The 27,718-nt window shown below is 40.2% G+C and overlaps 1 protein-coding gene across 2 annotated transcripts; it reads right to left on the bottom strand.

The window, feature by feature from the left end:
- Positions 1–179: 179 nt before the first annotated feature.
- On the bottom strand, positions 180–21,897 carry LOC143023909 (histone H4 transcription factor-like). Of its 2 annotated transcripts, none has more exons than XM_076182576.1 (10): positions 21,748–21,897; positions 17,429–17,622; positions 17,077–17,266; positions 16,084–16,238; positions 13,981–14,158; positions 11,138–11,290; positions 9,537–9,735; positions 6,569–6,698; positions 4,940–5,076; positions 180–1,778 (listed from the first exon to the last, which is right to left on the bottom strand). In XM_076182576.1, the coding sequence occupies exons 2-10, from the start codon at positions 17,618–17,620 to the stop codon at positions 1,520–1,522; spliced, it is 1,593 nt and encodes a 530-aa protein (XP_076038691.1). In that variant the 5' UTR covers positions 17,621–17,622; positions 21,748–21,897; the 3' UTR covers positions 180–1,519. The 2 variants fall into 2 exon arrangements, with proteins under 2 accessions (XP_076038691.1, XP_076038692.1); XM_076182577.1 differs by lacking the exon at positions 21,748–21,897 and adding an exon at positions 21,562–21,680.
- Positions 21,898–27,718: the final 5,821 nt, after the last annotated feature.

The raw sequence follows: 27,718 nt of genomic DNA, 5'->3' as shown, positions 1-27,718 counted from the left end.
ATTCATGAATACCACTGGATCTATGCAGAATTGGGAAAAATTCTTTTTATTTCCAATGTGGGAGTGAATAAACTTGTGTTGTAGTTTAGAGGAAGGAAGAAGCAGAAAAAACTTGTTCAATAAAAGGCAAGATAGAATAAGTTGGGGATGTGGCTTGAGGAAAATGGAGAGAACAAACAGAATAAAGGAAGTTTACTACCAAGCTAGAAATGACTGTACAGGCATCTGCAGTGAGGAAGGAACTCCAAAAGGGAGTGTTGTGGATAAATGAAGAGATGAACCAAAGTTGTTTTACAAATTTGTCAATGGGTAAAGATAACCGACACATGCCAAGGGCTTCTTATCCCTTGTCAGGAAGGTAGCCAAGTCGAAGGTACACACCCATTCTATTCCCATCCACCACCTTATCCCATCTTAGCTTCTTCAGAGGAATGTTGAGCATTCCTCTGAAGAAGCTACAAGCGAAACTGGTCAGGAATAAACTCGGAATGAGACCTGTGACTCTTTTTTCCACCTTTTTCAACTTATCACAATGTCTCAACATATATATAAAATACATACTCGTACACATGCTCAACCAAGGCAATGTAAATCCCATAGAAAGTAGTCAAACTCTAATTTGTATATAACAAGGCCTTTCCCATTCTGGCTCCCATTTGTCATAGGTTCAACCTCCTGAACGGATAGAAAATGCAAGACCAAAAATAAAAGTATATCAATGTGATGAAAGGATGAAGAGCAGATGCACCTTTATTAATTTTTGCAACACCCCTTCTGACCCAGGGCAGTGGACGTGATGCAGGGATGACCCATCATCCAAGAGGAGCCAAGATAAGAGGGAGGGAAGGGGGTGGATGAGAGTGGAGTATGTTGGGGATGGAATGGGTGGGAGTGGATTTTATACCTTTGTTTTTTGGCTACCTCCCTTGTTAGGGGGAAAAGCCTTTGGTATATATATTTTTTCTTTCTTTTGCGCACATCACAGTTACATGTATTGTATTGATTCAATAAAACTAAAATAATATAATGATGAACATGTGAGCTGCCTTAGCAAATCTCAGCTACCACTTCTCCTTGCCACTGAAGCTACAATTTTCATACTGTATTGAGGACACTTTGTACAAAATATGTTGCCATACTAGTGTGTGCCAGTACTGAACTTTATCATTCATTTCTATTTAAACACTTAAAAAAAGGCAAAATAATACACTTTCCTATTTTCACAACACATAAAGCAAATTCCTTCTCTTTACAAAAAATAAAAACATGTGAACAAATTTGATAAAAATACACCTGTAATCAAGATCTTACATATGGATAACTTGAGCAGAAATTCTAATCACAGAAAGCATGAGTATAAAAAAAAGTCAATGATAACATATCAAACTTAAGAAAGATTCATCAATCAAGAATATGTGAAAAATAAAATGGGGTACTACACACGAACAGTTCATCTAACAGTTGAAATTAACTTGACTTGGTTGAAAATGAGGAGTAAAAAGAAAAGCTAAATTAGGTATCAACAAGAAAAAGGAACAATTTCTGTTATATTTTCTTCGGGAGATGTTACAGTTTGTGGAGATGCATTGCTGGCCAGATCCTGGGTATAGCAAGAATCACCATCTCCCACATCATCTCCATCTTCATGTTCTTCACCATCTTCTTGTTCCTCTTCCACAAGAACCCCTCTCTGACTCTTCATCATTTCCTGTGTAAGCTCCATGCTTTCATAGCGAACAGTTTGAAGTCTGTACATCCCATCTTCATCCATCTTGTACCTGAAAAAAAATTCATCAACTGTGCATCTCTAGGTACAATAGAATGAAAATAAATATACATATATATTTCATCAATGCAAAAAACCTATATAGTGAGTCCAACCATAGAAACTCTCCATCTGTAGGGTAATGTGGGAATGTTCTGTACTACGAGCAGAAATATATTCATGAAAAATCAAGGGAAGAACTTAAATGACAAATTGGTTTGATCAATAATAAAATAAGAATTTACCATTCATTCATAAGGGTTTTTTCGAAAGGTGACCTTGTGCATGGACAGCCTACTATTGTGGATCGCTCTGAACAAGGTGTGGGAATGTACCTTACTAAATTTCCACTTGTACAATAGTTACTAAATGTGAAATGAAGGTAGCTGTCATACAAAAAGAATACACACATGTACTTATTAAGTACACAAATAGGAACTGATCCTTCCAATATCAAAACTAACTGGGCCACAGGGTGTTTAGATTTGAAGAACATTTGGATACAATTTTATCCCCCCCACCCCACCTCCTCCCACCAGAATTACCTCCTGCTAAAGGTGTGTGAAACATTTTGGTTTGAAGTGGCTACAGGGACTGAGCTGGAGATAGATGTCAACTCCTTCCCCCTGACAAGATCTGCCTCCACAGTCAGATGGACAACAGGGGTGGACCATTTGGTTGCCCATGTGCCCAGAACACCCAGATTTCTTCTGTAGGCAACCATGGGTTGTTGCTCTCCCACTAGGCAACTACTGTCTCTTTCTCTCTCTCTTTCTCTCTCTCTCTCTCTCTCTCTCTCTCTCTCTCTCTCTCTCTCTCTATATATATATATATATATATATATATATATACATACACACTCAACCCTCGATTTAACAGACCTCGAATTTGAGGACAAAAAAAAAAGTGTGTCCTGTAGTGTACATATGTAAATAGCAGCAACTAGATTTAAGGTAAGAAATGGTCCAATTTCTTCTTTATATGTAATGTTCATCATTATACATATGTACTGTAGTTTTTATTACATATCTAATACGTATGTGCACGCTGAAACCTAACGGTATCCAGTAGTGGTTACAGACGGACCCAATTTTCAAATAACGGACTTTTGCATATAACAGACAAGGGTCTGCATGCATTTGTCCATTAAATTGAGGGTTAAGTGTATGTATATATATATATAATATATATATATATACAAAACTATAAAACATACTCATGTTGAGGCTAATACAGCTACAAGGAAAAATTTTAGCCTTTTTTTTTTTTTCCACCTCAGGTGGATTTCATCTGTGGGCAAAAATCCCACTGGGCAACTACTGAAGAACTGGAATTGCCCACCCCTGGACAGCCTCCTCCCACCCAATGTTGTTCCCATGACACAAATCCCACCAAAAAATGAGCCACCTAGCAAAAGTTTTCACTGGATATCACTGTATTATCATTAGTGCTGGGCAAATACCGCTAATTTCAACATCGAAATTATTGGTGAACAACAATACAGTTACCGAAATTACCGACAGTTTACCGATAAAAGACTTGTGAGGTAGTAGTGACGTCACAAGTTCGAGTCGAGTTCGAATAATCAATGTTTTTGTCCTTTAATAAACTATATCTCTGGTTCTATTTTAAATATTGTTTTTATTGTTATGTCATTGTAAAGGGAAAAGGTCATACTTTAATTGGTGCTACTATAGTATGCTATCTAGTATCTATCGCACGAGTGAGTGAATGGAGGGTAGTGGTGGGCAGCTACCGGTGAAATTACCGGTTTTATCGGCAACAAACCTAATGATAGCTTACCGACATAAATTCTGCTACCGGTAAAGCTTCGTTAACCGATAACTCAATAAGCTATACCATAACACTCAGAGAGCGGTAACTTCGGTAAGCACGTCTTGGTTTGGTGGTACTGAGTGAACGAAAATGTATACACCACACCCACCCTCAGACACCCTCCTCTGATCCTGCTACAAGCAGTGTCATCCACACACAATAGCTGGCTTATCTCACATTTTTCTCCATTTCTTTTTAATTATCTCCAATCCCTGACCCACTACCCTTGCATTTACCTCTCGCACCACCCCATCCATGTATAAATTGAACAGCCAGGGTGACATGACACATCCCGAAAAAGTCACACCTTTACCTCAAACCACTCATCTCTTCATTTCTAATCCTAACACATGCTCTACTACTCTCATAAAAAAATCTTGACTGCTCTTAACAGCTTTCCTCCTATCCCATCTATCTGCAATACCTCCCACAGTGCCTTCCTGTCTACCCTGTCAAAACCCTTTTCCAGATGCTGTGGATGTGCTGTGTCTTGCGACACTGCTTCTGACCCAGGGCAGTGGACAAGGTGCAGAGATGACCCGTCATCCAGGAGGTGCTAAGATAAGAGGGAGGGTGGAGGGGTGTGAAGTGTATTCAGGGATGGAATGGGTGGGAATGATTTTATGCCTTTTCCTTTTTGGCTACCTCCCTTGTATGGGGGAAAAAGCCTTGGTATATGTATAAAAGCCTAAAATACATCCTTACCTTTTCCTATAGCTTTCTCACATATCTGTCTTACCACAAAAATCTGATCTACACAACCCCTACGATTCACATTAAATGAATCAAATAAGTGTATTTCTAAATTTATTCCAAATAATGCTGTACTCCAGTTATGATACTCACTCTAATAAAAAACAGATAGACAGATTCAGTGAATACAAGCATTTTGACTACAGAATGATAAACATACATAAATACATACATATACCAAAGGATTTTTCCTCCTTATAAGGGAGGTAGCCAAAAATCAAAGGCATAAAAAGCATTCCCACCCATTCCATCCCTAATACACTCCACTCCTCTCCACCCTTTACCTTCCCTCTTATCTTGGCACCTCCTGGATGACGGGTCATCCCTGCATCTTGTCCACTGCCCTGGGTCAGAAGCAGTGTCACAAGACACAGCACATCCACAGCAAGGCCTCTTCATTAAGTTGGCAACCCCCCCTTCTCCATCCCCTCATGCAGTACAGGAGAAGACGGGGAGAAATCCCTTCAGGCTGCGTCAAATTTTTCGCACACATACTACCTCACCCCCAATTCCCCACACATTCCACCTCATGCATCACAACATCATGACAAACATAATTCAAAGTAATATAAACAGTCAACTTACTTGAATCGCGAGTGTCCTGAGGGCCAGTGCAGATTATGTTTGGTCTTGAGATGTTTTGTAAGAGTGGTGCCAGTAGAAAAAGTAACCGTTTGACAGATGTGGCATGCATATGGGGCTTTGCTTATGCCCTGGTGTGTCTGGGGAAACATGAATCTCAATGAGAAACCTATTTACATAACTATATACATACATATACCAAGGATTTTGGTAGCCAAAAAGAAACATAACTAAGATTATAAAACAATTTCTATACATGACAACAGAAAACCAAGGGCTATAACAATAATGACAATATAAAATTGTATTATTACAGTACTGATAGAATAAATCAGTGCTATTACAATATCAACACTATAATACATACATACATACATACATATACCAAGGCTTCTTCCCCCTTTCAAGGGAGGTAGCCAAAAAGGGAAAGGCATAAAAACACTCCCACCCATTTCATCCCCAAATACACTCCACACCCCTCCCACCCTCCTGGATGACGGGTCATCCCTGCACCTTGCCCACTGCCCTGGATCAGAAGCAGTGTCACAAGACACAGCACATCCACAGCAAGGCCGCTTCAACACTATAATACTACATGTTATTTCAACTGTCAAACAGGGCAGTTGCATGCTTTGGCTGGCTACCTCCCTTATATGGGGGAAGAATCCATTTGATATGTGTATATGTAAGGGGGAAAAAGCCTTTAGTATATGTATGTATACACACACACACACACACACTCAAACATCAAGAAATGTAGCATAATAGAATTCAGAAAAAGTAAAAAAATATATATATATATATCAAGACAATATAAAATCAGAACAAAGTTAGTAAAGAAAGTGGAATCTGAAAAAGACCTGGGAGTAATCATCACAAATGACATGTCCCCTGATAAACAGATACACAAAATTGTTGGAGAATCCTACAACTTACTAAGATCAATAAAGGTGGTTTTTACTTATTTGGATGAAGAACGGTAAAAAAAATATTAGTCACAATAATAAGGCCTAGACTGATGTAAGCTGCAACACTATAGTCACCCAGTACCAAAAAGAGCATAAAGATTGAAAGAATCCAGAGAGCAACTACAAAAATGACCCCAACACTTTCAAACCTGTCATATGAGGAGAGATTATCAAAACTGGAAAAAAAAGAGAAAGAGGTGACCTGCTCACCACCTACAGCATCATGAAAGGCATGGAAGTCCTTGATAGAGAGGACTTACTAAATTGGGATAAGAGAAGTACAAGGGGGCATGAAAAGAAACTCAAAAAGGACAGTTATAGAAGAAACCTGAAAAAGAAGAAGAGAAAAAAGCTTTCCATACAGAGCGGTGGATGTCTGGAACAAACTAGGCGAAACAATAGTGTGTACAAAAATCATACACAAGTTTAAGAGCAAACTAGACACTGTGAGATACAAAGACAGGACACCACGAGCATAGCTCCCCCTTTCCGTAAGATACAACTAGGTAAATACACAACATACTATAAGACAACTCCAACAAAAACTCATGCAACTCCACAAAACTTAAACCATATGCATATTTTGTACATACATATATACATACCAAATGTCCTTATCCCCCATATTTTGTAACATAAAACAAAGAAAAAATTATCAGTTTACCTTCTTTGTATGCCTGAGAAGTGTGCTTATGGCCCTGCAGCTAAATGTACAGCCAGGGAAACTGCAGCTATAAGCTTTCATATCCATGTGTACTACCATGTGTTTCTGCAGGTCAACCATTGCCTTGAATCTGGAAAGGTTTTGAAAAAACAAAAAATATCTTTTACTATTATCAATAATATCTATGTGCTGTCCCTGCAGGGATGACCCATCATCCAGGAGGTGCCAAGATAAGAGGAAGTGGAGGGGGGTGGAGTGTGATGGGGATGGAATGGGTGGGAGTGGTTTTTATACCTTTGTTTTTTGGCTACCTCCCTTGTAAGGGGGAAAAAAGCCTTTGGTATATGTATGTATCTATGTGCTGTGTCTTGCGACACTGCTTCTGACCCAGGGCAGTGGACAAGATGCAGGGATAGCCCGTCTTCCAGGAGGTGCCAAGATAAAAGGGAGGGAAGAGGGTAGTGGGGAGTGGAGTATGTAGGCTACCTCCCTTGTAAGGGGGAAAAAGACTGGTATATGAATGTATTATTACCTATATATCTATTTAACTATTTGTTTGTTCATTTATCTATTCATTCATTTTTATCTATACCATAGACCACTGTCTTGAATCTGGAAAGGTTTTGAGAAAACACAAAAAATAACTTTTGTTATTATCATTATTATCTATACATCTATTTAACTATTTGTTTGTTCATCTATTTTTTCATTCATTTTTACCTTTAAATACCATAGACGATTTCCCACAAATTCAAGTTGTTGTTGTTGTTGTTGTCGTTCCCTAGACTGTCTGTCCAAGGCAGTCGTAGCTCCTCTTGGGGATCGGTGCCACCTGCGTAGAGCCGGTGGCCAGGGCTGATTGCCACCGTTTGGCCCCCAACTCTTGGGGTTTGGGGGGGTGGTCCCACGACATAGACGTTGCGGCTCCAGGACCATACATTCAAGTAGCTGATGGTGATTCAGTTTAACATTGCAAACTCCCCCTACCAGGAGACTAGGACTGTGCCCCTAACTGAGGAGGACTTTGTAGTTCAAAATTTAATGAACCCTAGGTCCAACTCACTGGTGGAAGGGTTTGAATTACTGTCACCTTGATGACCACTGTAAGTAGGGACATTCTAACCCACCTGACCAGCAAGCATCCTCAAGTACCTATCTATATACATACATATACCAATGTACATATATAGATAGATAGCTACTTGAGGATGCTTTTTCCTCCTTATAAGAGAGGTACCCAAGTCAAAGACATTTACCTACTCCCATCTATTCCACTCCCCTTCACCACCCTTCCCTCCCTGGGTCAGAAGCAATGTAGCAAGACACAGTACATCCACACCAAGGCCGCTCCACTTAAGCAACCCCCCTCTCCATCCCCTCGTGCAGAAAAAGAGAAGGCAGGGAGAAATCCCTTCGGGGTTACATCAAAACATCATTCACATATAACCACCATTTACTCCCCTACCATCCCCCTCCCCTCCCTTCCTCACATAACAGTATCATCTATATACAGCCACTCTCCACTCATCCCTATCACTTGCCTTCTCTATTCCTTGCTCAACAGACATTCCCCTCTTGCTCAATGGCCCTTTCAACCCATGCATCCATCTAATCCTCAGTAATCCCCTCAAATTCACTCCCTCTATCTCCGACTTCCACACTTTTTATTAATTTCTTTTTTTCACTCATTCTTTCCATGTGTCCAAACCATCCTAATACTCTTTCATCAGCCCTATCTGTCATCTCCTTTCCTCTTCACTCTCTCATTTCTCACTCTATCCAACTTTGTAACTCCTACCATGCTTCTCCAGCATTTCACCTCGAACATATTCAAACATTTTCTCTCTGCCTCTCTTAAATTCCAAGTCTCTGCCACATACACAACCGGTGGCACAATCACCCTTTCATACAATCTCCTCTTTATACCCATTCCCAGATGTCTATTTCCCATGACACTTTTTAATCCCCCAAGACATTTACTTGCATCTCTCATACATACATACATACATATACCAAGGCTTTTTCCCCCTTACTAGGGAGGTAGCCAAAAAGGAAAAGGCATAAAATCATTCCCACCCATTCCATCCCTGAAAACACTCCACACCCCTCCACCCTCCCTCCCATCTTAGCACCTCCTCTCAATCTACAATTTACCTCCACCTCCATTCCTCCCTTTCCTGTCACATGAGACCCCAAATACCTAAAGCTATCCACTTCCTCCAGCCTCTCTCCTTTAAGACTTACTTTCAACTCACTGCCATCCTCTCCCCTTGTACATCTCATCACCTTGCTTTTACCCACATTTACCTTCAACTTTCCCCTACCACATACCTTCCCAAACTCTGTCACTAACTCCCTTAATCCCCACCTCTGACCCTGCCACAAGTGCAGTTTCATCACCAAAAAACTTCTCTCCATTTTCTTTAACCACCTCAAGTCCCATGCCCATAACCCTTGCCACCGAGGATGAAATGGATGGATAGATGAGGTGAAGGGGATGCTGAGCAAGAGGGGAATGTCTGTTGAGCAAGAAAGGGTGAAGGCAGGAGATAGGGATGAGTGGAGAATCACTGTGTATGGATGATACTCTTATACAAGAAAGGAAGGGATAGGAGATGCTTATGCATGAATGATAATGAGACGCAGCCCGAAGGGATTTCTCCACATCTTTATTTTTTCTGCATGATGGGACAGAGAGGGGGGGGGTCGCCGATTAAGTAAAGCAGCCTTGCTGTGGATGTACTATGTCTTGCTACATTGTGTCTGATCCAGGGCAGATGGCAGATGCAGGGATGACCCCCCCGTCATCCATGAGGAGCTGAGATGGGAGAGGTGGAGGGGGTAGTGAGAGTGAAATGGGTAGGAACAGGTACATGCCTCTGACTTAGCTACAGGTACATGCCTCTTGACTTGACTATCTCTCTTGTAGAGGAGTATGTATGTATAAAATCATCAAAAGCATACTAACCTGCTCGTACACATTGTACACTTGAAGGCCCTGGCTGTGAGGTGGCGATACCTGATGTGGTTGTTCAAGATAACCCTGCTAGTGCACGTCATCTCGCACTGAGGACACTTAAAATGATTTACGTGGGTTCGCACGTGGTCTCGTAGTAAACGCACAATTGAAAATCTTCTTGAACAGTGAGAACACCGATAGGGGAGTACTGCAAGGAATAAGATATTAGGCTAAATGTGAATAAAATGACTAGAATACAAACGAACCAGACAGGCTTGTATAGCTACAACCCAATATGTATCCAAGTAGGTTATTTATCTATCTAGATATTCTAGTATGAAGTGTTTTGTGTCTTCTGTGTGCATTGGGGGCAATTTGAATCTATGGCCAGACCTATTTTCTGCTGGTATTATCATGAACACAGTGATGATTGATGATTGATTTGGTTTAACGTCACAACCCCCCTTCCTCCTATCAGGAGGCTAGGACAGTGCCCCTTACAGAGGACTTTGTAGCATGGAATTTAACAAACTATGTCCTTAGTTCAACTTGCCCCAAGCAGGGTTCGAATCATCATCATCATCTAGACCAGCATTTCTCAACCTTTTTACCCTTGCGTAACTTTTGAAATGAATTGCATGTCTCAAGGAACCCCTATGCAAAAAAAAACACATATACCATCATAATAATATGTCAGATAGGATGATGTCTATATTACATTATTACAATACCCAAGAATATGTCATGCGTGTTTAATTATATTACGTATATGAAATTAAATTAAAAATCAAAAGTGCATTAGCTTATCTCACTTGTTCTTGCAGAACCTTTAGGGACCTTTTGTGGAACCTTAGGGTTCCGGGGAACCCCAGTTGAGAAACGCTGATCTAGACCTTTGCCGCAAGTAATGACGCCTTAACCCGCTCAGCCAACGAGCATCACCAACACAGTACCAACATTAAATAAGCCTTGCCAAAGGTTCAGACTGCCCCAGATGCAACCATCATATAGAATACCTCATACTACAATGGCCCACACTAACAATTCCCAGACAACACAATATCTTTTCTTTAAATAATTTATGGTCCTGCCCAGAGACTGCTGCCAGGTTCCCTGATGATGCTGGTCTTCTGCAAAAGAGACCAGAGGCAATAGGTTGACTGACTCATTTAGATATCCCCCCCCAGAATAATTACATGGGTGCCGAGTCACCTAATATCAGTGTAAAGTCCTAATATGTCCTATTTCACCTCTCTGGGCCTTACTAATTCTAACTAATGTACCCATTCTAAAATGAATCCTACATTTAATATCACTTTAATTATACAAAGAAATAAACAACTATTCTCAAACACTGCTGAGCTTATACTGCCACATAAAAATGAATGTCAATTGATGATGATGATGATGACAAGATTCTTGTCATTTGGTCAAACAAAACAAAAAATCATAAAACACCAAAAGGTTTGATCAAAGACCAGAAAAATATGACATCAGTCCTCGTCACACACTCCCCCCTATTGAGAGGTAAAAATAGAAAATTTTATTTTCTATGGGAAGTATCCAGAACTAAAGGTATTATTCATAAATCATAAATCCATAAAACCTACGCTCATCTGGTAGTTGCCGAAGACAGTGATCCCGCAGTTTTGTAATTGTGGCGAAGACTGCCCCACAGTTAGGACAACCTGTGCACTTCTCCTGTGTGTGACTTCGTGTATGGTCTTGCAGCTTTGAAAGGTTCTCATGCTTGTACTTGCAGTCTGTTCAAACAGTAATAAAATTAAAACACATGTCAAAAAATTATATATATATATCTTACGAGTGATTTTTTTCTCTCATTTAAACTATGCTTAACTTATACCAAGGGCTCTAACTGAAAAACTAATTGAGATATCTTTGACATTGTCCATCTTTTCATTGCCAATAATTACTTGGCTCTCCTAACTTTTTTACACTACAACCATAAACCTTATCTTTATCAATATCCTCTCACATTTTACATCAATCTTATCAACCCTATACATGTACATGAAGACACACACACACACAGGAAAATCCTGTATAACTAACCAACCTGCTAAATTTTTACTCAAGAGTGACTGATGTGCTGCACTAGAAGAATGGGTGGACTGTGTATATTTGGACTTTGAAAAAACCTTTGACAAAGTGCTACATATGAGATTGTTTTGGAAATTGGAAAACATAGGAGGCCTCATTTGAAAACATATCGGGGTAGATAAAGATTTATTCAAAGATAGGCTTATGAAGAGTCAGAATGAATTTAAGTAACCAGTGGTGTACCACAGGGCTCAGTTTTGTCTCTTGTAATGTTCCTCATATATATTATTGACATGAAAGGAACAAATAGTTATGCAAGCTTATTTGCTGATGATACAAAGATCATGAAGGTGAGAAGTGAGGAGGACTGTGAAGTGTTACAAACAAACCTGAATAAAGTATATAAAAGGAGATTTACATACATATACCAATGGCTATTTCCCCCTTACAAGGGAGGTAGCCAAAAAAACAAAGGAATAAAATCCACTCCCACCCATTCCATCCTACATATTCCACTCCCATTCACCCTCCCCCTCCTTCTTATCTTGGCTCCTCCTGGATGACGGGTCATCCCTGCATCTCGCCCACTGCCCTGGAGTCTGGAGTGGAAAATGAACTTTAAGACAAAGAAATGCAAAATATTGGAAATGGGCCGAAGCAAGAAAAGAACCATGGACTGTAAAATGAGAAATGACATAATAATAAAAGTAAGGGAAGAAAAGGGACTAGGTATCATAATCAAAGACAACCTGTCACCTGAAGCTCACATTAAATAACAGGAGAGACCTGCAATCTGTTGAAAAATAAGAGTGGCATTTCACTACATGGATATGGACATAAATGTGCACAATGCAGTCTTCCATAATGTGTTGAAAAATATAGGGTAAAGTGTTACATCCTGGACAGATATCCGCGATGGATTCATCCATCTGCCTCTGATAATTTTGAAGGGCTAGATGGTGGCCACACCCAAGCCTGGTCTGGTGGATTCTGTCTTCAGAAAGATGGATGTCAGGGGGTCTGGCATGCAGTAGTGTATTATTTTTCAGTCTTATGATGATGCAGTGAGTAATATGATTAAGGATATCACTTCTGGAGGCAGTTACACGGTAGTGGTCGAGGAAGAGATCATTTGTGTGTGATATAGGTATTTGGGTGTTGTCATATTTCTTGGCATGTGTGGGTGTTCTACCATGTGGTGTAATGAGTGGGCTGTGTTTGTGGAGGCTGTGGCTACTGTTTGTGTGCCTTCCATGTCAAACTAATCCTTGACTTTGAGGACTTTTGTTTCATAGTTAAGATGGTCTTCAGGTGTAGTATTTGTGCAGCCTCTAAAGTTTTGTTCTGTATAGTCTGCAGGGTGTTGTGGTGTATCTCAATGAGGTTAGAGGCCCATGCAGGGCTTGCATAATTCATCACTGAGCATATATATATTATATACTGTAATGGTAGTTTCTTTGTGTCCAAATGTTGTATCTTCAAGTGATTTAAGCACACTGAGTCTAAGTGTACACATTGTCTTTATTTTTGTGATGTGTCCTTTTGAATGTTATGAATGTATTGTGTGTGTGTATATATATATATATATATATATATATATTTTTTTTTTGGGGGGGGGGTATGAGGGTGTTGTTGATAAAAAGTCACAGTATGTATTCATGTTCTGCTATCCAGTCAGTGAGAAGTGTGGCTGTGGATTTAGTTAGGGCTATTTTGAGTCTAGTGAACCAGGTGTTGAGTGTGTCGAGGTATGGTTGTATATTATTTCTGTGTCTCTACATTACAACGTGTGCATGTAATTATTATGTTGCCTGTGTAAAAAAATATTTGTATTTCTGGGCTGTGGGGTGTGGGGATAGGATAGAGCCCTGAGATACTCCATTCCTAAAGTTTCTAGTGTACAGTGACTGGCCATATGACATTATAAGTGGGAAGAAGCCTTTGGTATATAGATAGCTATGTACAATGATGTATTCAGGTTGTCATCCAGAATGTGGTTTGTGACATTGAGGAACTGACGTTGAGGAATGGAACTTTAAGGTGCTGAAATTGGTGGTACAGTAAAATTCCTTTTATCCGACCTTGGTGGGACCTACCCTAGATTGGATGTTTGGATGTACATTAACAGATAAAAAAAAAATCACTGGTTTGGGAAATTTTCACTTATTCACAGTACAATAAAGCATAATAAAAAACACAACAGAGTGAAGGAGAAACAATGAGTCGGTAGTGGCGATAGCAACAACTAAACATCCACTTGATGGTCGGTTGTTTAGAAAAATTCTACTTTTTATCTGACTTGGGACATTGAAGAAAAAAGTCAGATATTTGAAATATTTGGATGTTTGAAGGTCAGATAAAAGGAATTTTACTGTATATCAATATAGCTTACCTTGCCATCTACAGTAAAAGAATTTATCTGCTGCAGGTTTTTCTTCACTGACTTGGGTCTGCACATGCCAGTAAAACTCTTGTGTAGACTCGAACTTCATATCACAGTTCCCCCAGACACACACAAAATTCTCAGGAATCTCGGGAATCAAGTTGCGCACTTGGCTGTCCAACAAACACTGTAAAAAATAGTAGCTTTAGCCTCAACATATTCACATGACTAGTTTACCATGCCAAAAAAAAAGTACATACAAACATATACCAAAGGCTTTTCCCCCCTTACAAGGGAGGTATCCAAAAAGAAAAAGGCATAAAAACCATTCCCACCCATTCCATCCCTAATACACTCTACTCCCCTCCACCCTCCTCTTATCTTGGCACAAAAAATATATATATATATATATATATATATATATATATATATATATATATAATAATAATAATAATAATAATAAATAAATATAAATAAATAAATAAATATAAATAAATATAAATAAATAAATAAATAAAATGAAAAATAAAAATACATACATAGGTTGACATATGATAACTTAATATATCAAAATTCTCACATGTCTATCATATATACTGAATTGTAAAGGGAAGTGTTTTCATATTCTATTTCTCAGAAATGAGAGGTGTAGTTAAACGTTTCTTTTTATATTGGGATGGTTTGGACACATGGAAAGAATGAGTGAAGAAAGATTAGTAAAAGAGGTGTGGAAGGCAGAGATGGAAGGAGTGAATATGAGGGGGCAACCTAGGATGAGATGGATGGATGGGGTAAAAGGGGCATTGGGAAAGAGGGGAATGTCTGTTGAGGAAGTACAGGAAAGGACAGAAGATAGGGGTGAATGGAGAATGGTTGAGTATGGATGATGCTGTGATGCATGAGGGGGAGTGGGTGGGGGATGGGGAGAGTGAGGGAGTATGTATGAGAACTATATTGACATGGCCCGAAGGGATTTCTCCCCCGTCCTCTCCTTTTCTACATGAGGGGATGGAGAGGGGTGTTGCCAAATTAATGAAGCAGCCTTGCTGTGGATGTGCTATGTCTTGCAACACTGCCTCTGACCCAGGACAGTGGACAGGATGCAGGGATGACCTGTCATCCACGAGGTGCCAAGATAAGAGGGAGGGAAGAGGGTAGAGGGGAATGGAGTATGTAGGGGATGGAATGGGTGGGAGTGGTTTCTCTGCCTTTGTTTTTTTTTTTTTTTGGCTACCTCCTGTGTAAGGGGGAAAAAAGCCTTTGGTATATGTATGTTTTATATTGTTATTAAAAAGAAAAATGAATCCTGATTTAATCATCATAATTTTAATCAGCCAACCCTGATTGCATTTGACCCAGGGCAGTTGGCAGATGCAGGGATAACCCATCATCCCTGAGGAGCTGAGATGGGAGGGATGGAGGGGGTGGTGGTTGGCTGTAAAATGGATGGGAATAGGTACATGCCTCTGTCTAGGCTACCTCCCTTGTAAGGGGGAAAAAGCTCTTAGTATATATATAGATAGATATATATATATATATATATATATATATATATGGTGGTCCGGGTTCAAATCCCATCCACGGCTAAAATAATTTCAGTATTGCTACACAGCAAGTCGTTACTCCAACTCTCATGGGCAAGGAGTTGAGTGTGTGTGCATGTAAGGTCACAGTATTACCCATAGATCAGTCATATATGAGCTATGAGCTCTCTTCCCAGAGGGAAATAGCTGTCAATCATAAGTTCAACACATGATCCAAGACCATGGAGAATCACACAAACCAAGGGGTTTTTCCCCCTTATAAAGGAGATAGCCAACTCAAGGCCTGTACCCATTCCACTCCTGTCTGCCACCCTTCTTTCCTTTTTATCTTAGCTCCTCTTGGATGAAAGAACATCCCTGTCTCCTACCCACTGCCTGGGTCAAAAGCAAAAGAACAAGACAGCACACTCATAACAAGGCCATTTCACTCAAACAGCATCCCCCCCCCTTTCCATCCCCTCATGCAGAAATTAGAGAAGATGGGGAGAAATCCATTTGGGCTGTGTTAAAACATCATCCACACACAACCACTCACCCCCACGCTCTCCTTTCCTTGCTCATTACTTACTTCAATGTTAGATTCCGCAAATATAAGAGAGCCAATACTCTTAATCTTGGCGTGAAATGCATGATACAAAACGTGACGACGGTACTCCCCCTGGTCAGTGCAAATGAATCCACAGTCTCTCCAATAGCACATATATCCTTCATTGTGGTTTGGTTCTGCAAAAAGGCAAATTCATAAAAATTCATCATCCATGATCGTATTTCACAGAGCAATGGAAAAGGTCATACACAAAATGATAGAGGAAGGAGGGACAACAGTCAAGTCAGTCTGTTGCCTTTAGTTTCCTCTTGCAGAAGACCCATGGTTTCCAGGTAACCATCACTCAGACGCCTCTTTAAGCCAGCACTCAATGTCCACATCTCACAGCTGTACAGCAAGACAAGGAGCACAAGGGACTTGAAGATTTGGATCTTAGTCCTTCTTCATTAATATCAACACCTTATACTCTGGTTGAATGTGTCCATAACACCATGGGTAATGCCAATCCTTTGAAGTACCTCCTGACATGACCTACCACTGTTATGCACTCCGCTACCAAGGTAGTTTTGTAGGAGAGAGGCCAAACGCAGAGTATGGGATCCAATGTATCTAACGTCTCGCCCAGCAGGACTTCTTCAGAAGAAGCCCTGCTGGTCGAAACATTAAATACATTGGATCCCATACTCTGCGTTTGGCCCCTCTCCTACAGTGTTCTTGCAGTCGTTGCTGCTTTTACTCATATTGAAGCTTTCCAAGACTGAACTGTAATACAGTAAGCCCCCAAATACCTGGACCTAAGTCTTGGTCCAAGAAACCTGGAGTCCATGCAGTTTCACCTCCCTATGCAGTGATACAAGGGCTGCAACAAGGACCTCCAACAACTTAGCAAAAAAGGAGAGCACCATCAGCAAAGACAAGGTCAATGACCTTAGTGCTACTAATTCATGCTCTGTAATGCTATGTCCAATACCCAGTCCAAGCCATGAAAAGTTTTTGAATACTGAATCAATTTACCTTTTTCCTCCTCCAAGTGTTCCTGTACATGGCTGTGATATGGCTCCATTCTGTTAAATATAAAGTGGCACATGTTCCATTCACAATGAAGCTGCACATTTTTCATTCTATCACTGTACTTGACAATTTTACGGCGAGTTCCTGTTCCAGTTTTCTCTGGCTCTCGATCAACTGACTGAGTATTCACCACCTAAAAGAATGTAAATTCAATGCAAAGTTAAGCCTTATATTCACATTTATACTCATGCATATTCAAACACTTGAGTAAAGTCATATCTTCAAAATTAATTGTGAATACATTTTTCTATCAAATTCCAAAGCATTATGGTAACTGTATACACAATACACTAACTCCTGGGTCATCTGTCACTATTTCCTCCTGAGTTTGACCCTGCTCTGGCAGGGACATGGGCACTGAACCTATTCCAGACGCGGTCATGACAGACTGTGGAGGTTCTATGCTGGCTGGTGAATCAACAAAACTCTCAGACCAAAGGGAGGATGTAGAAGTCTCACTTGCATTCCGTTTTCGTTTGCCCCTCATTGCTGAAATATAAGCATTACAAAATGTTCATATGTATATGGCTAGAGTAGCACAGAAGGCAAATACAAGAAGCTGGAATTAGTAGGTGGAGCTGCCTAGTGTAGGTCTTATGGTCTCTTGCAGTTTCCTTCATTCTTATGTTCTTAAGGACAGAGGAAAATGAACCAGATGTTATTTGTTGATGACACTGTGCTTGTGGCTAATCCCTAGGAAAGAATTAAGCAGTTGGTGATTGAATTTGGATGGCTATGTGACAAGAGAAAAATCTTGCAAATGAACATGGGTACAAGTAGTGTTCACATGTACAATGAATGATGGTGGTTAAAGTATGTAAAGGGTGAGGGACTGGAAGAAATGGGGTTCTAAGTACAGTCGTACCTCGGTACTCGACCATAATCCGTTCTGAGGTGGTGGTCGAGCACCGATTTGTTCGAAACACCGAAACCAATTTTCACCATATCAATGTCTTTCTTTGGACCCATTATTAAGGGCTAGAGCAACACAAAAAAGTTTAAATCTGGGAAGAAATACTCGAACAAACTGCGTACGTCTTACTCCGCTGGCGGTCTGAGTCGAACTGACGCTTACCCGCTGTTCGAGCTAGTCGAGTACCGAAAATCTGTTTGAGGTCCGATGCATTTTCTACTCGAATTTTTTGGTCGAGTATAGAGGCGGTCGAGTACCGAGGTACGACTGTATCTGGAGATGCATGTAGCAGTGAATTGAGTAGTGAATGTGAATATAGAGGAGAATAATAGAATAAAGGAAGCAAGTAAATGTAGGTGGAATGAAAAGTGTTATGAGAAATAGGTGTTTGAGAATGAATGCAAGGAGATGGTTGTATAAAGTAGTGATTGTACCCACTGTGTTGTATTACGCAGATATTTGAAATATAAAGGAGGGTGAATGTAAAAGACTAATCTTTAGATGAGGTGTTTGAGAAATATGGTGTTAACAAAATGTATAGAGTAAAAACAATGTGAAGATGAAGCACAGAAGAAGGATGGGAGGAAAGTTTTAAGACAAAGAAGAACAGTATTGAAATGGCTACAATATATGAAAGAAACAAACACTGAAGACTAACAAGAAATGTGGAAAGCACAAGCATACATACATACATATGCCAAAGGCTTTTTCCCCCTTACATGGGGGTAGCCATAATCACAAGCAGATAGTGATTTCAAGAGGAAGACCAAGAACAAGATGGATGAATGAGGTGAAAGGAGCTGTCAATGTACATATGTCTGTTGAGCAGACACACCCATCAATTAACCATTCGTTTCCCCTTTAAAAATCTCTTAACTACTTGTGGATGAAGATCCATCACTTTCGCCTTCCCAATGCCCTGGTCAGAAGCAAGAAACAGCATATCCAAAACAAGGTCCAACATCTAAAGCTGGTTTACCCCTTACAGGGCACTCCTCCCTCCTCATTCCCTCATGAGTAAATAGAGAAGACAATAAGAAATCCCTTTATGCTGCATACTGTGAGTACCCTATACTATGGTTATGACTGTATGGTAACATGCAGCCAATACATTAAGGACTATTCTCAGGTGACCCTGAAGACTAGAGCCACACATCATTTATCTATATTAAGGGTTAAATCCTCTACTCATAGAGGAATTGTACTCCAGCTGTCTTCCCTTTATCCTGATCCCTTGAGTCTGTTCTTTATCATTTCTATGACTGGTTCTCTTCAGGATCCTCCTATGGTGAGAGGAAGAAGGTGACAAGTTGGATGGAAATATGGTACTGAGGATCCTGCTCTTTGTACATTTCTTCTATGAAAAGTCAAGGCATAAGAGGGTCTGGGAGGACTTCAACAAAAACCCTGGTAACTGTGTCATTAACCTCTTCAATACGATGATGTCTACGTAGGCGTCATGTGGTCCAAGTGGGTGTGCGTGGATGCCAGCATCAGCGTCTTTATTATATTTAGTGAAGCCGAGTGACCCCTGACTTCTGTGAACTGGTTTGATCACGTTTTCTGTGTTTATTACTACTCAGAGTGAAAGAGAACGAGTAATACAGTGGTGACTTTTACATTTTATAACGCATCTTACATATGGCATCCGATGCTGTGCATGAGAATTTGACTTGTATTGAAGAGGCTAAATAAGTGTGGTTGGATGTATGCCTTGGTTAGCTACCTCCCTTACAATGGGAAAGAAGCATTTGGTACATAGAATGGAATTTAGATATATGAAATATTATATACTTAATATTCATATGGTTTTGGAAGTTAAGTTAATCTTCTGGCTGATAAACTGACACAACCCAAATTGATTTCTAATAATTTTCTTTTATTTACTCATGAGGAGATAAGGAGGGAGGGTCGCTATCAAAATCAAGTGATGGTGATAAACTAGCTTCGGTTATAGGGCCCTTATATGGAGGTGTTGTGTCTTGCTGCATTGCTTCTGACCCAGCCAGTGGGTGGGTGTATGCATTTAGCTGGCTACCTCCCTTGTGAAGAGGAAAATGCTTTATGGTATATAGATATATTATATGGTTTCGGAAGTTAATCTCGCCCTCCACTTCTTTGTTTTGCTCTCATCAAACTTGTTTTTCTAAACAAAATATTCTAAATATCATCAGAAACTAATAAGAGCACTACTGATTTTTAAAAGAATACACTTGTGCATCACCCACCAAAGGATATCATACCAAACGGCTTTGCTTTTACATTTGTTTTTCATTAAGATTCTATCGTCTTATGGTTAAAGCATCATTAAACATGCATTTTTTCTAATATAGAGACATTTTCTCCACTACAAGTTTTGGTATGAAAGACTGACATTTTTGTCATACTTACAAATGTCAGCAAATTATTTTCAAATGTCAAAATAATCATTTTCAAGATGGTTTCTATCTGCTTTGATTATGCTCTTATAACTTATGAAATCAATGAACACTGAAAAAATAAAGGTAGCCTGTATTTTTTCTCTAACATTTCCATGGACAGGAAATCTATAATGTCTCAATTAAAGCTCCTAAACTCCACCTACTACAAACTGAACCACTAGCTCACCACATCCACAATGATGACATTTCTCAAATATGAAAGATTTCCTAAGTTAGGGTAATACTACCCAAAAGTAATAGGTTTCAATCTTCTTAACATTTTCAAAATTGTCCCCCACTTTTGTATTAAATTTATATTCTTTGTACTCAGCAATACTATCATTACTTTCCCATGATTTGTTGAGAAAAATATTAGAAAAAATTAATAGGAGCAATTTATTGAAGTAGTTACAGTATAGTGTGGTTAAGTGATGGTTAGGTTAGGTCATGTAGGCTAGTAACCAAAACCTAGATGCCATATTTAGGTTTTGGGCTGACTTGGGACAGGCTGCACAGAAATAGATTACAGAGATGAGTTAGATCTTACACTCTTGTCAACATAAAACTATCAAAGGCAAACCAAATTGCGATTAATAGTCAACTACTTACAACTTCAAATTTCCATAACTATCATCAATAAATTATACAGTAATAATAATATATACCTAACTATGCAACATACTTGTCTCTCACGGATGCTAAGATCACATCTTACCAAGTAAATTGTAATAATCATAATGCTGAGTCTATCGTTATAAATGTTACATCTTTTATTCGAACATAGTAATGCAGTAAATAAGCCTCAATACTCCTGCTTCCCTTTTTATCACTTTGAAAAGCAATTTCCCACATTAATTCTGCAGAACATTTATTATAAAAAATTATTTCCATTATATAAAAATTTTAATTTTGAAAAAGCGTAACTAAAAACTACACTGTTCGATTGTATTGCTGAATTATTTATCAGCATATGAACTGCGAATATAGACATTATGATGGTGACATTTGGGATTTAGACTACTTGCATATTTCTAGGAATGCCAATTGCCAGTAATACAAACAAAATGTATTGAATTATCACCATTGTGTTCTTACCTGCAAAATATGTACTAAATGGCCAAAACAAATGCTAGAATATAAACACGACAATTCAAAAGTTGTGGAGCTACGCTGTGAAACCTGTGTTTATGTTCATGTAAACCAGCTTAGTAAATGTAAAGAAACACGATTACATGAACTCGATTAGAACAGAATCTGCATTATGATCTAATGTACACATACCTCCCTACTAGATGCATAACATCCCTCAACAAACTTTAAATCTTATTCTCAGCTTTCAGTTAAGCCAATAATTCCAAACACAACTTGTTCTTCCCGCTTACTGGTCACTGCGTCTGCACCTGTTCAACAACGAAAGCACGAATCACAAAATTTAAGAAAGTAATGAATGACGATCCGTTCACCCACCACTTAAAAGAATAATTAGTTCCCTTCTTTGTTCTACTGTGTTGGTTAGTGCTAGATTTAAAAAATAGTGGATTTTGGATGTTGTTGTAGTTTGTTTTGTTTTATTATTATGCAATCGTATACACACTCTGGGGTCATCAAGATAACATGGTTATATTTCTTGGATTAGGTTACCCTGGGAGTAAATGAAACTCTGCTTATTTTTTTTTTTTTTATTTAGGTGTGAGCGTCGGCCTGTGAGGGTCGGGCGGTCGACCCGATGGGCCGACCTGACCGCAGACCGACCGCAGGCCTAGTGACGCGTAGTACAAGCGTCTACAGAGAACTATATAAATATAGAAAAAGTGTAAAAATTGCGAGGATGACACATTAGAATTGCACACCTACGCGGTATAGCATTAGAAAATTAAATATTAATTTTGTAAATTATAATACATCAATGTAATAAATATTTTTCTTGGCGGAAATCAATATCAGAAAACGTTGCTAAAACCTATACAGAAACGAATGAAGTCGCTTCGACTCCTTTAGACGCCATCTTTGTTTTGATAGATTCGGAGGTCGGAGACGACGACGACCCTGATGACCTCTAGAATTACAGGTACCGCATTACTAAATGTAGGTGAGGTAGGTAGGTTACGTTAGGTTGAAATAGACAATTTTATCACACTTTAATTTCTTCGGCCTCCGCCACTACCAAAACGAAGATGGCGTCTCAACCAACCGAAGCGGCTACGTTCGTTTATAACTTTTAGCAACCTTTTCTATTATCAATTTCCGCCAAGAATAACATATATTACATTGATGTATTATAATTTACAAAAATAATATTTCTTTTTCTGTTGTTATATCGCGCATGTGTGCACTTCTAAACAAAATATAATATAACTAAGAACAGATGTACATAGTCGAGGTTCATATCGTCAGTTATTAGCAAAGATGGATCTCCACTGAGGCTAGCCAGCTCTCTTGCCTCCATGGTCCAGTTTAGTAGGCCATTGGAGTTGGAGCTTGGGTATCCTAGCGTGGTTGGTTGATCCGGAATTTTAGTCAACCAATGGTTTGGAGGATTCAAGTGAAACACCGTTCAGATTTTTTCAGTTTTACCGGGGTACAGTTAGTGTCGTGTTCCATTGTTGGTGAAAATGTGGTGTGCTAAGGTCCTATTTTTATTCTATTCTATTTTTAGATGTTCCACGAGATGGTGCTGACATAAACACAACCTTCCTCTTCTCGGGTGAGTTTTTTTTTTTTTTTTTTTTTTTTTTTTTGGTGATGTGCCTCTTTCTACGCCGCTGGAGGGAGTACAGGCAGATTCACAAGTCTTTCCCAATAGCTAAGATGTTGTTTCCCTTGGGTCTTGCTTGGGAAAGATTGCTGTGGGCATTCCAGCTCTGTTTTTTTTTTTTTTTTTTTTTTTTTTTAATTTTGGGGTCGCACAAAGAATCGTCACCCCAGACTTCAACAGGGTGACAATTCGTCACGTGGGCTATTCTAGAGTGACAATTCTTCATGTGGGCCATCCTGGGTTTACGATTCTTCGGCTGTATAAGTTGATGACAATAAGTATAACCTTCATTCAACCTAACCAAACCTAATATTTATTCCGCTGTTGATATTCGGCGTACTGGGGTGACAATTCTTCAGGCGGGATCTCATGGGGTGACGATTCTTCATGTGGGCGTTCTGGGGTGACAGTTCTTCAGATGGGATCTCATGGGGTGACGATTCTTCATGTGGGCGTTCTGGGGTGACAGTTCTTCAGGTAGGATCTGACGGGGTGACGTTTCTTCATGTGGGCGTTCTGGGGTGACAATTCTTCATGTGACCCGAATTTTGTTTGGGGACCAGAAATGGCAGTATTATTCAAGATGAGGTAGCACTTATGATTTCCACAGCGTTATCAAGCAACCTTTCACTTGTGTGGAAAGTCCTCAGGATCCAGCCTGATAGCTGCCGCGCTTTCACTATTATTTTTGTAATGTGGTGTGAGAAAGTGGCACCTTTGTTCATGTTCATCCCCAGGTCTTTACTACCACCTTAACCTCAATATCTTTTTGGACACAAATGTATTTTGTCGAGTGTGTAAGGTTTTATAATTTTCGTTACCGTATAAGCTCAATTTTTTCCCCCGTTGAAGGCTATGTTGCAGGCCCGTGCAGAGGGGGGGGGGGGGTGCCCGAGCACCTGCCCCTTTGCCCTGTGCCCCAAAAGTGCCCTTCACAAAAATATATAAAAATGAATGAAAAATTATTTCTCACAGGCTTTTTCCATCTTACCATTCAGAAATTATAATGTGGAAAATGGTGTTGCACCCTGCCGGATAGTTGCCAAATACGAATAATACAAAAGAGTGAAGTGCCCAATTTCCAGCCCAAAGCACCTGCCCCTTGCAATGTCTGTGCACATTACTGTTATGTTGTTTATCTCCGTCCACTTCAGGATACTGTCCAAGTCTTGTTATAGTAGGTGTACATCTTGTTGCGAGCCGTTTTTCTTGGATATTCTAGTGTCATCAGCGAAAGATGTAGCGGTGGAGTGCTCTAGGTCCAGGTCTATGTCCCCAATCATGATCAGAAAGAGCAGGGGACCCAACACTGACCCCTGAGGGACTCCACTATCAACATTGCTGGCATCTGATAGTTTCCCCTCTACAACTATTCGCTGTTCTCTGCTGGAGAGGAAGCTACGTTGCCATTGTCCAGTTTTGCCATGAGTGTAGCACTACCTCTGACACCCAAAATATGTAGTGCTAGGATGACTACTAATATTATATCAATGAATGGATGGGCGAGATGTATATCACGTCTTCATAAAACCGTGTTCGATCAAGAGCATCCGTATCGGGTCGGACAAACGGGGCCTTGAGGTCCAACACGCCGCGGTGGGTCGGACAAAAAGAGTCTCCTGGGACATCTGTAGCCCTTAGCTGTGCTGAGCGTCATGACCTGGTCCCGGTGAATATAAAGGGTCACCGGGAGTTCACTAAGTACAGACGTCCTCGGGAACCGAGGGAGGAATCTCCGCCATCTTTCCCGACGTGACAGACGGCGCTACGATGAACAAGATAGCTGGTTTAACTCCACATAAACTTTTTTTTTTTATTTGAAAAAACCTTTGTAAGTTCATCTTCAGTCGTTTCTGGAGTTTGGTAGGCTTTTGTACTGACTCTTAAGAGCATAAGAATGAAGGAAACTGCAAGAGACCATAAGGCCTACAATACGCATTTCCACGTCTATTACCACCTGCTATCTCCATCTATAAAGTTGTCTGAGCTTTTCTTAAAACAACTGTTAGTCTTGTGGATTTACGTGCATTTCCTACTGCTTGATTTTTCTGCCGTTAGGTTTGGGAGGTGTGAAATAATTTTGTTGAATGGGGAGGAACTCAACTTTGCTGAATGACGCTGGCAGCATCCAATACACTTTCTCATCAGTGACCGCCATGGAGACTCGAACGTGTGCATCCCTCATTGTAAAACAGCAAGGCACCTATGTGCAAACAGGCTTCAGCCAGTCCTACTCTAAAACCACAATGGGCAGCCAGTGTAACCTAATCGTTACTAAGGTGTAGGGAAATGTAATTCGGCTGAGTTTCTTGTCTTTATTTTGGTGAGAAAGGCGGCCTAGTGACGGTCCGGGGGAGCCGGCATCAAACTGCAGCCCGAGGGAGCCGGCATCAAACTGCAGCCCTAGGGAGCCGGCATCAAACTGCAGCCCGACCTTGTAACGCTGTATAAGCGAGGACAGTTGCCATTTGTCTGAGCGAGAGAGTCTGAATGACATAAACAAAGAAACTTACACCCCAAAAAATGCACGAACAACTAAAGGCAGTCACAACCTAAAACACCACACATACCAATCAAGCACCAACATATTCTGATCCCTCCCTTAACTCTTATCCTAACCCCACTCCCAGGACAAATCCTGTCTCTAACCCTCAGTTCCCCCGATCAGCGCTCGCAAATTATACTGTCCGTGAGTGGTTCTCTGCGGGTTCCCGTAAAGGAAGAAAGAACCATTCCCCTCATCCACTCAAGAAATTGTATAGTAGGCAAGAAGAAATTCCTTTCGGCCTCGTCAATCTATTAACCCTCCACATCTACTCTCCACTCAAATGTCTCTTGCCCTCATCCTTTCCTGCTTAAGAAACATTCCATTTTTATTTAAGGATCCCCTTTACCCCATTCATCCATTTCATTGTAGGTCTTCTCAAGTTTACCCCATCCACATCTGCCCCCCCCCCCACACGCTTTTTTCTCTTGTCTTTCTTCACTTCTTATTTTCACATGCCCAAACCATTCCAGTATTGTTTTATTTACCTCATATACCACCTCCCTTAGCACCTATGCTCTATTCCTCACCTTTAGTTAGTAGCGTTAGGAATCGTATAAAATGGACATACGGACTGTAGGTTTTAGTCGATGTCCCCTCTCTAGTGTACAATTCGTATTTGGTTTCTTCCATTTTGAAGCTGTTCGTAGCAAGATGATAACAGAGGAGACTCCCATTGTACTCATAGATGATTCCCCGGAAGAGGCCCATTTAAAGGGCCTGTGGCTCCGGTATGATAGCCAGGACAATGTGTGGCTGGCGGTAGCGCGCTGTATTAATTTTGCTTTATAATCGAATTTTTGTTCCTGACCTTGCCAATACTTATCAAGAGTGGCTTCAAACTGAGCAACTGTCTCGGAGTCCACTGCCCTATCTGGCAGACTGTGCCAGACACTAACCACTCGGTTCGAGAAGGAGTACTGGCTCTGGTCTTGTATATTTTCTTTTCATGTCCTCTCGTCGCACCGTCTTCCCTCACCCTGAAGAGGCCCTCGATACAGTCCTTATCATAGTTGTTGGTAATAATCTTAAAAAAAAAAAATCGATTTGATCTCTGGGTATCCTGGATGTCAGGGTAGGCAGATCCAGTCTCTTCAGCCGCTCTTCATAAGGCACGGTACCATTTTTGTTGCTCTTCTTTGCACGTGTTCAAGTGCTTCAGTGTCCTTAATATGATATGGACACCATACCTGGTTTGCATACTCTAATTGTGATCTGACCAGGGCGGTGAAGAGAAGTTTACAAACTGTTGGTTCCAGATGTGTAAAAGTTCTTATAAGACCCACAATCTTGTTGGTATTGTTTATTTTCTCAGCCAGATGATTAGAGAAAGTAAGTTTGTCATCAATGATTACACCGATATATTTTTCTGTTCTTGTTTTACTAATCTCTTTGTACATGGTTTAGCCATAATCTTGTACCTTAGTGTTGCCAATTCTCATATATTTACTTTTCTCAGGATGGAAACTTAACAGCTATTTTCTGTCCAATTCCGGAGCTCGTCCAGGTCTTCCTGCAGCTTTATGCAATCTTCAGCTTCCTGTATCCTCCTGAACACCTTAGTGTCATCAACATACAGGAACACCTCACTGTTATGTTTGACTGTATCTGGCAAATCATCTATAAAAAGAAAAAATAACAGCGGTCCCAATACCGAACCTTGGGGAACTCCACTTGTTACTTCCTTCCAGTCTGATGTTTCTCCATTCAATAAAACTCTCTGCCTTCTCCCATTTAAAAAGCTCTGGATCTATTTCAGTAGTTTTCCTTGTACGTTATAGCTCGCCACCTTTTCAATCAATCTTCTATGTGGTACCCGGTCGAACGCCTTCATAAAGTCACAATGGACATGAACTGCCTTCCCCTCATCCAGGGCATCTGTCCAGTTGTCCAACACTTATAAGTTGTAGTACTGTTGACCTGCCAGACATAAACCCATATCGTCTCTTACT

The sequence above is a fragment of the Oratosquilla oratoria genome, unplaced genomic scaffold (genome assembly GCF_046742065.1).
Source record: "Oratosquilla oratoria isolate Oo_2021 unplaced genomic scaffold, ASM4674206v1 SCAFFOLD70, whole genome shotgun sequence".
Classification (NCBI taxonomy): Eukaryota; Metazoa; Arthropoda; class Malacostraca; order Stomatopoda; family Squillidae; genus Oratosquilla; species Oratosquilla oratoria.
Note: the sequence above shows the minus strand (reverse complement) of the source record. Positions and strands in the feature narration are given on the sequence as shown.

What these genes read in the sequence shown, in the direction of transcription:
- LOC143023909 (XM_076182576.1), bottom strand. Translation starts at nt 17,620, where the DNA reads ATGAGGGGCAAACGAAAACGGAATGCAAGTGAGACTTCTACATCCTCC. An exon ending in CTTTTACTGTAGATGGCAAG is followed by an intron (nt 11,291 to 13,980) that starts GTAAGCTATATT and finishes CTGTTTGAACAG; the next exon opens with ACTGCAAGTACAAGCATGAG. An exon ending in TGTACAATGTGTACGAGCAG is followed by an intron (nt 6,699 to 9,536) that starts GTTAGTATGCTT and finishes AAACCTTTCCAG; the next exon opens with ATTCAAGGCAATGGTTGACC.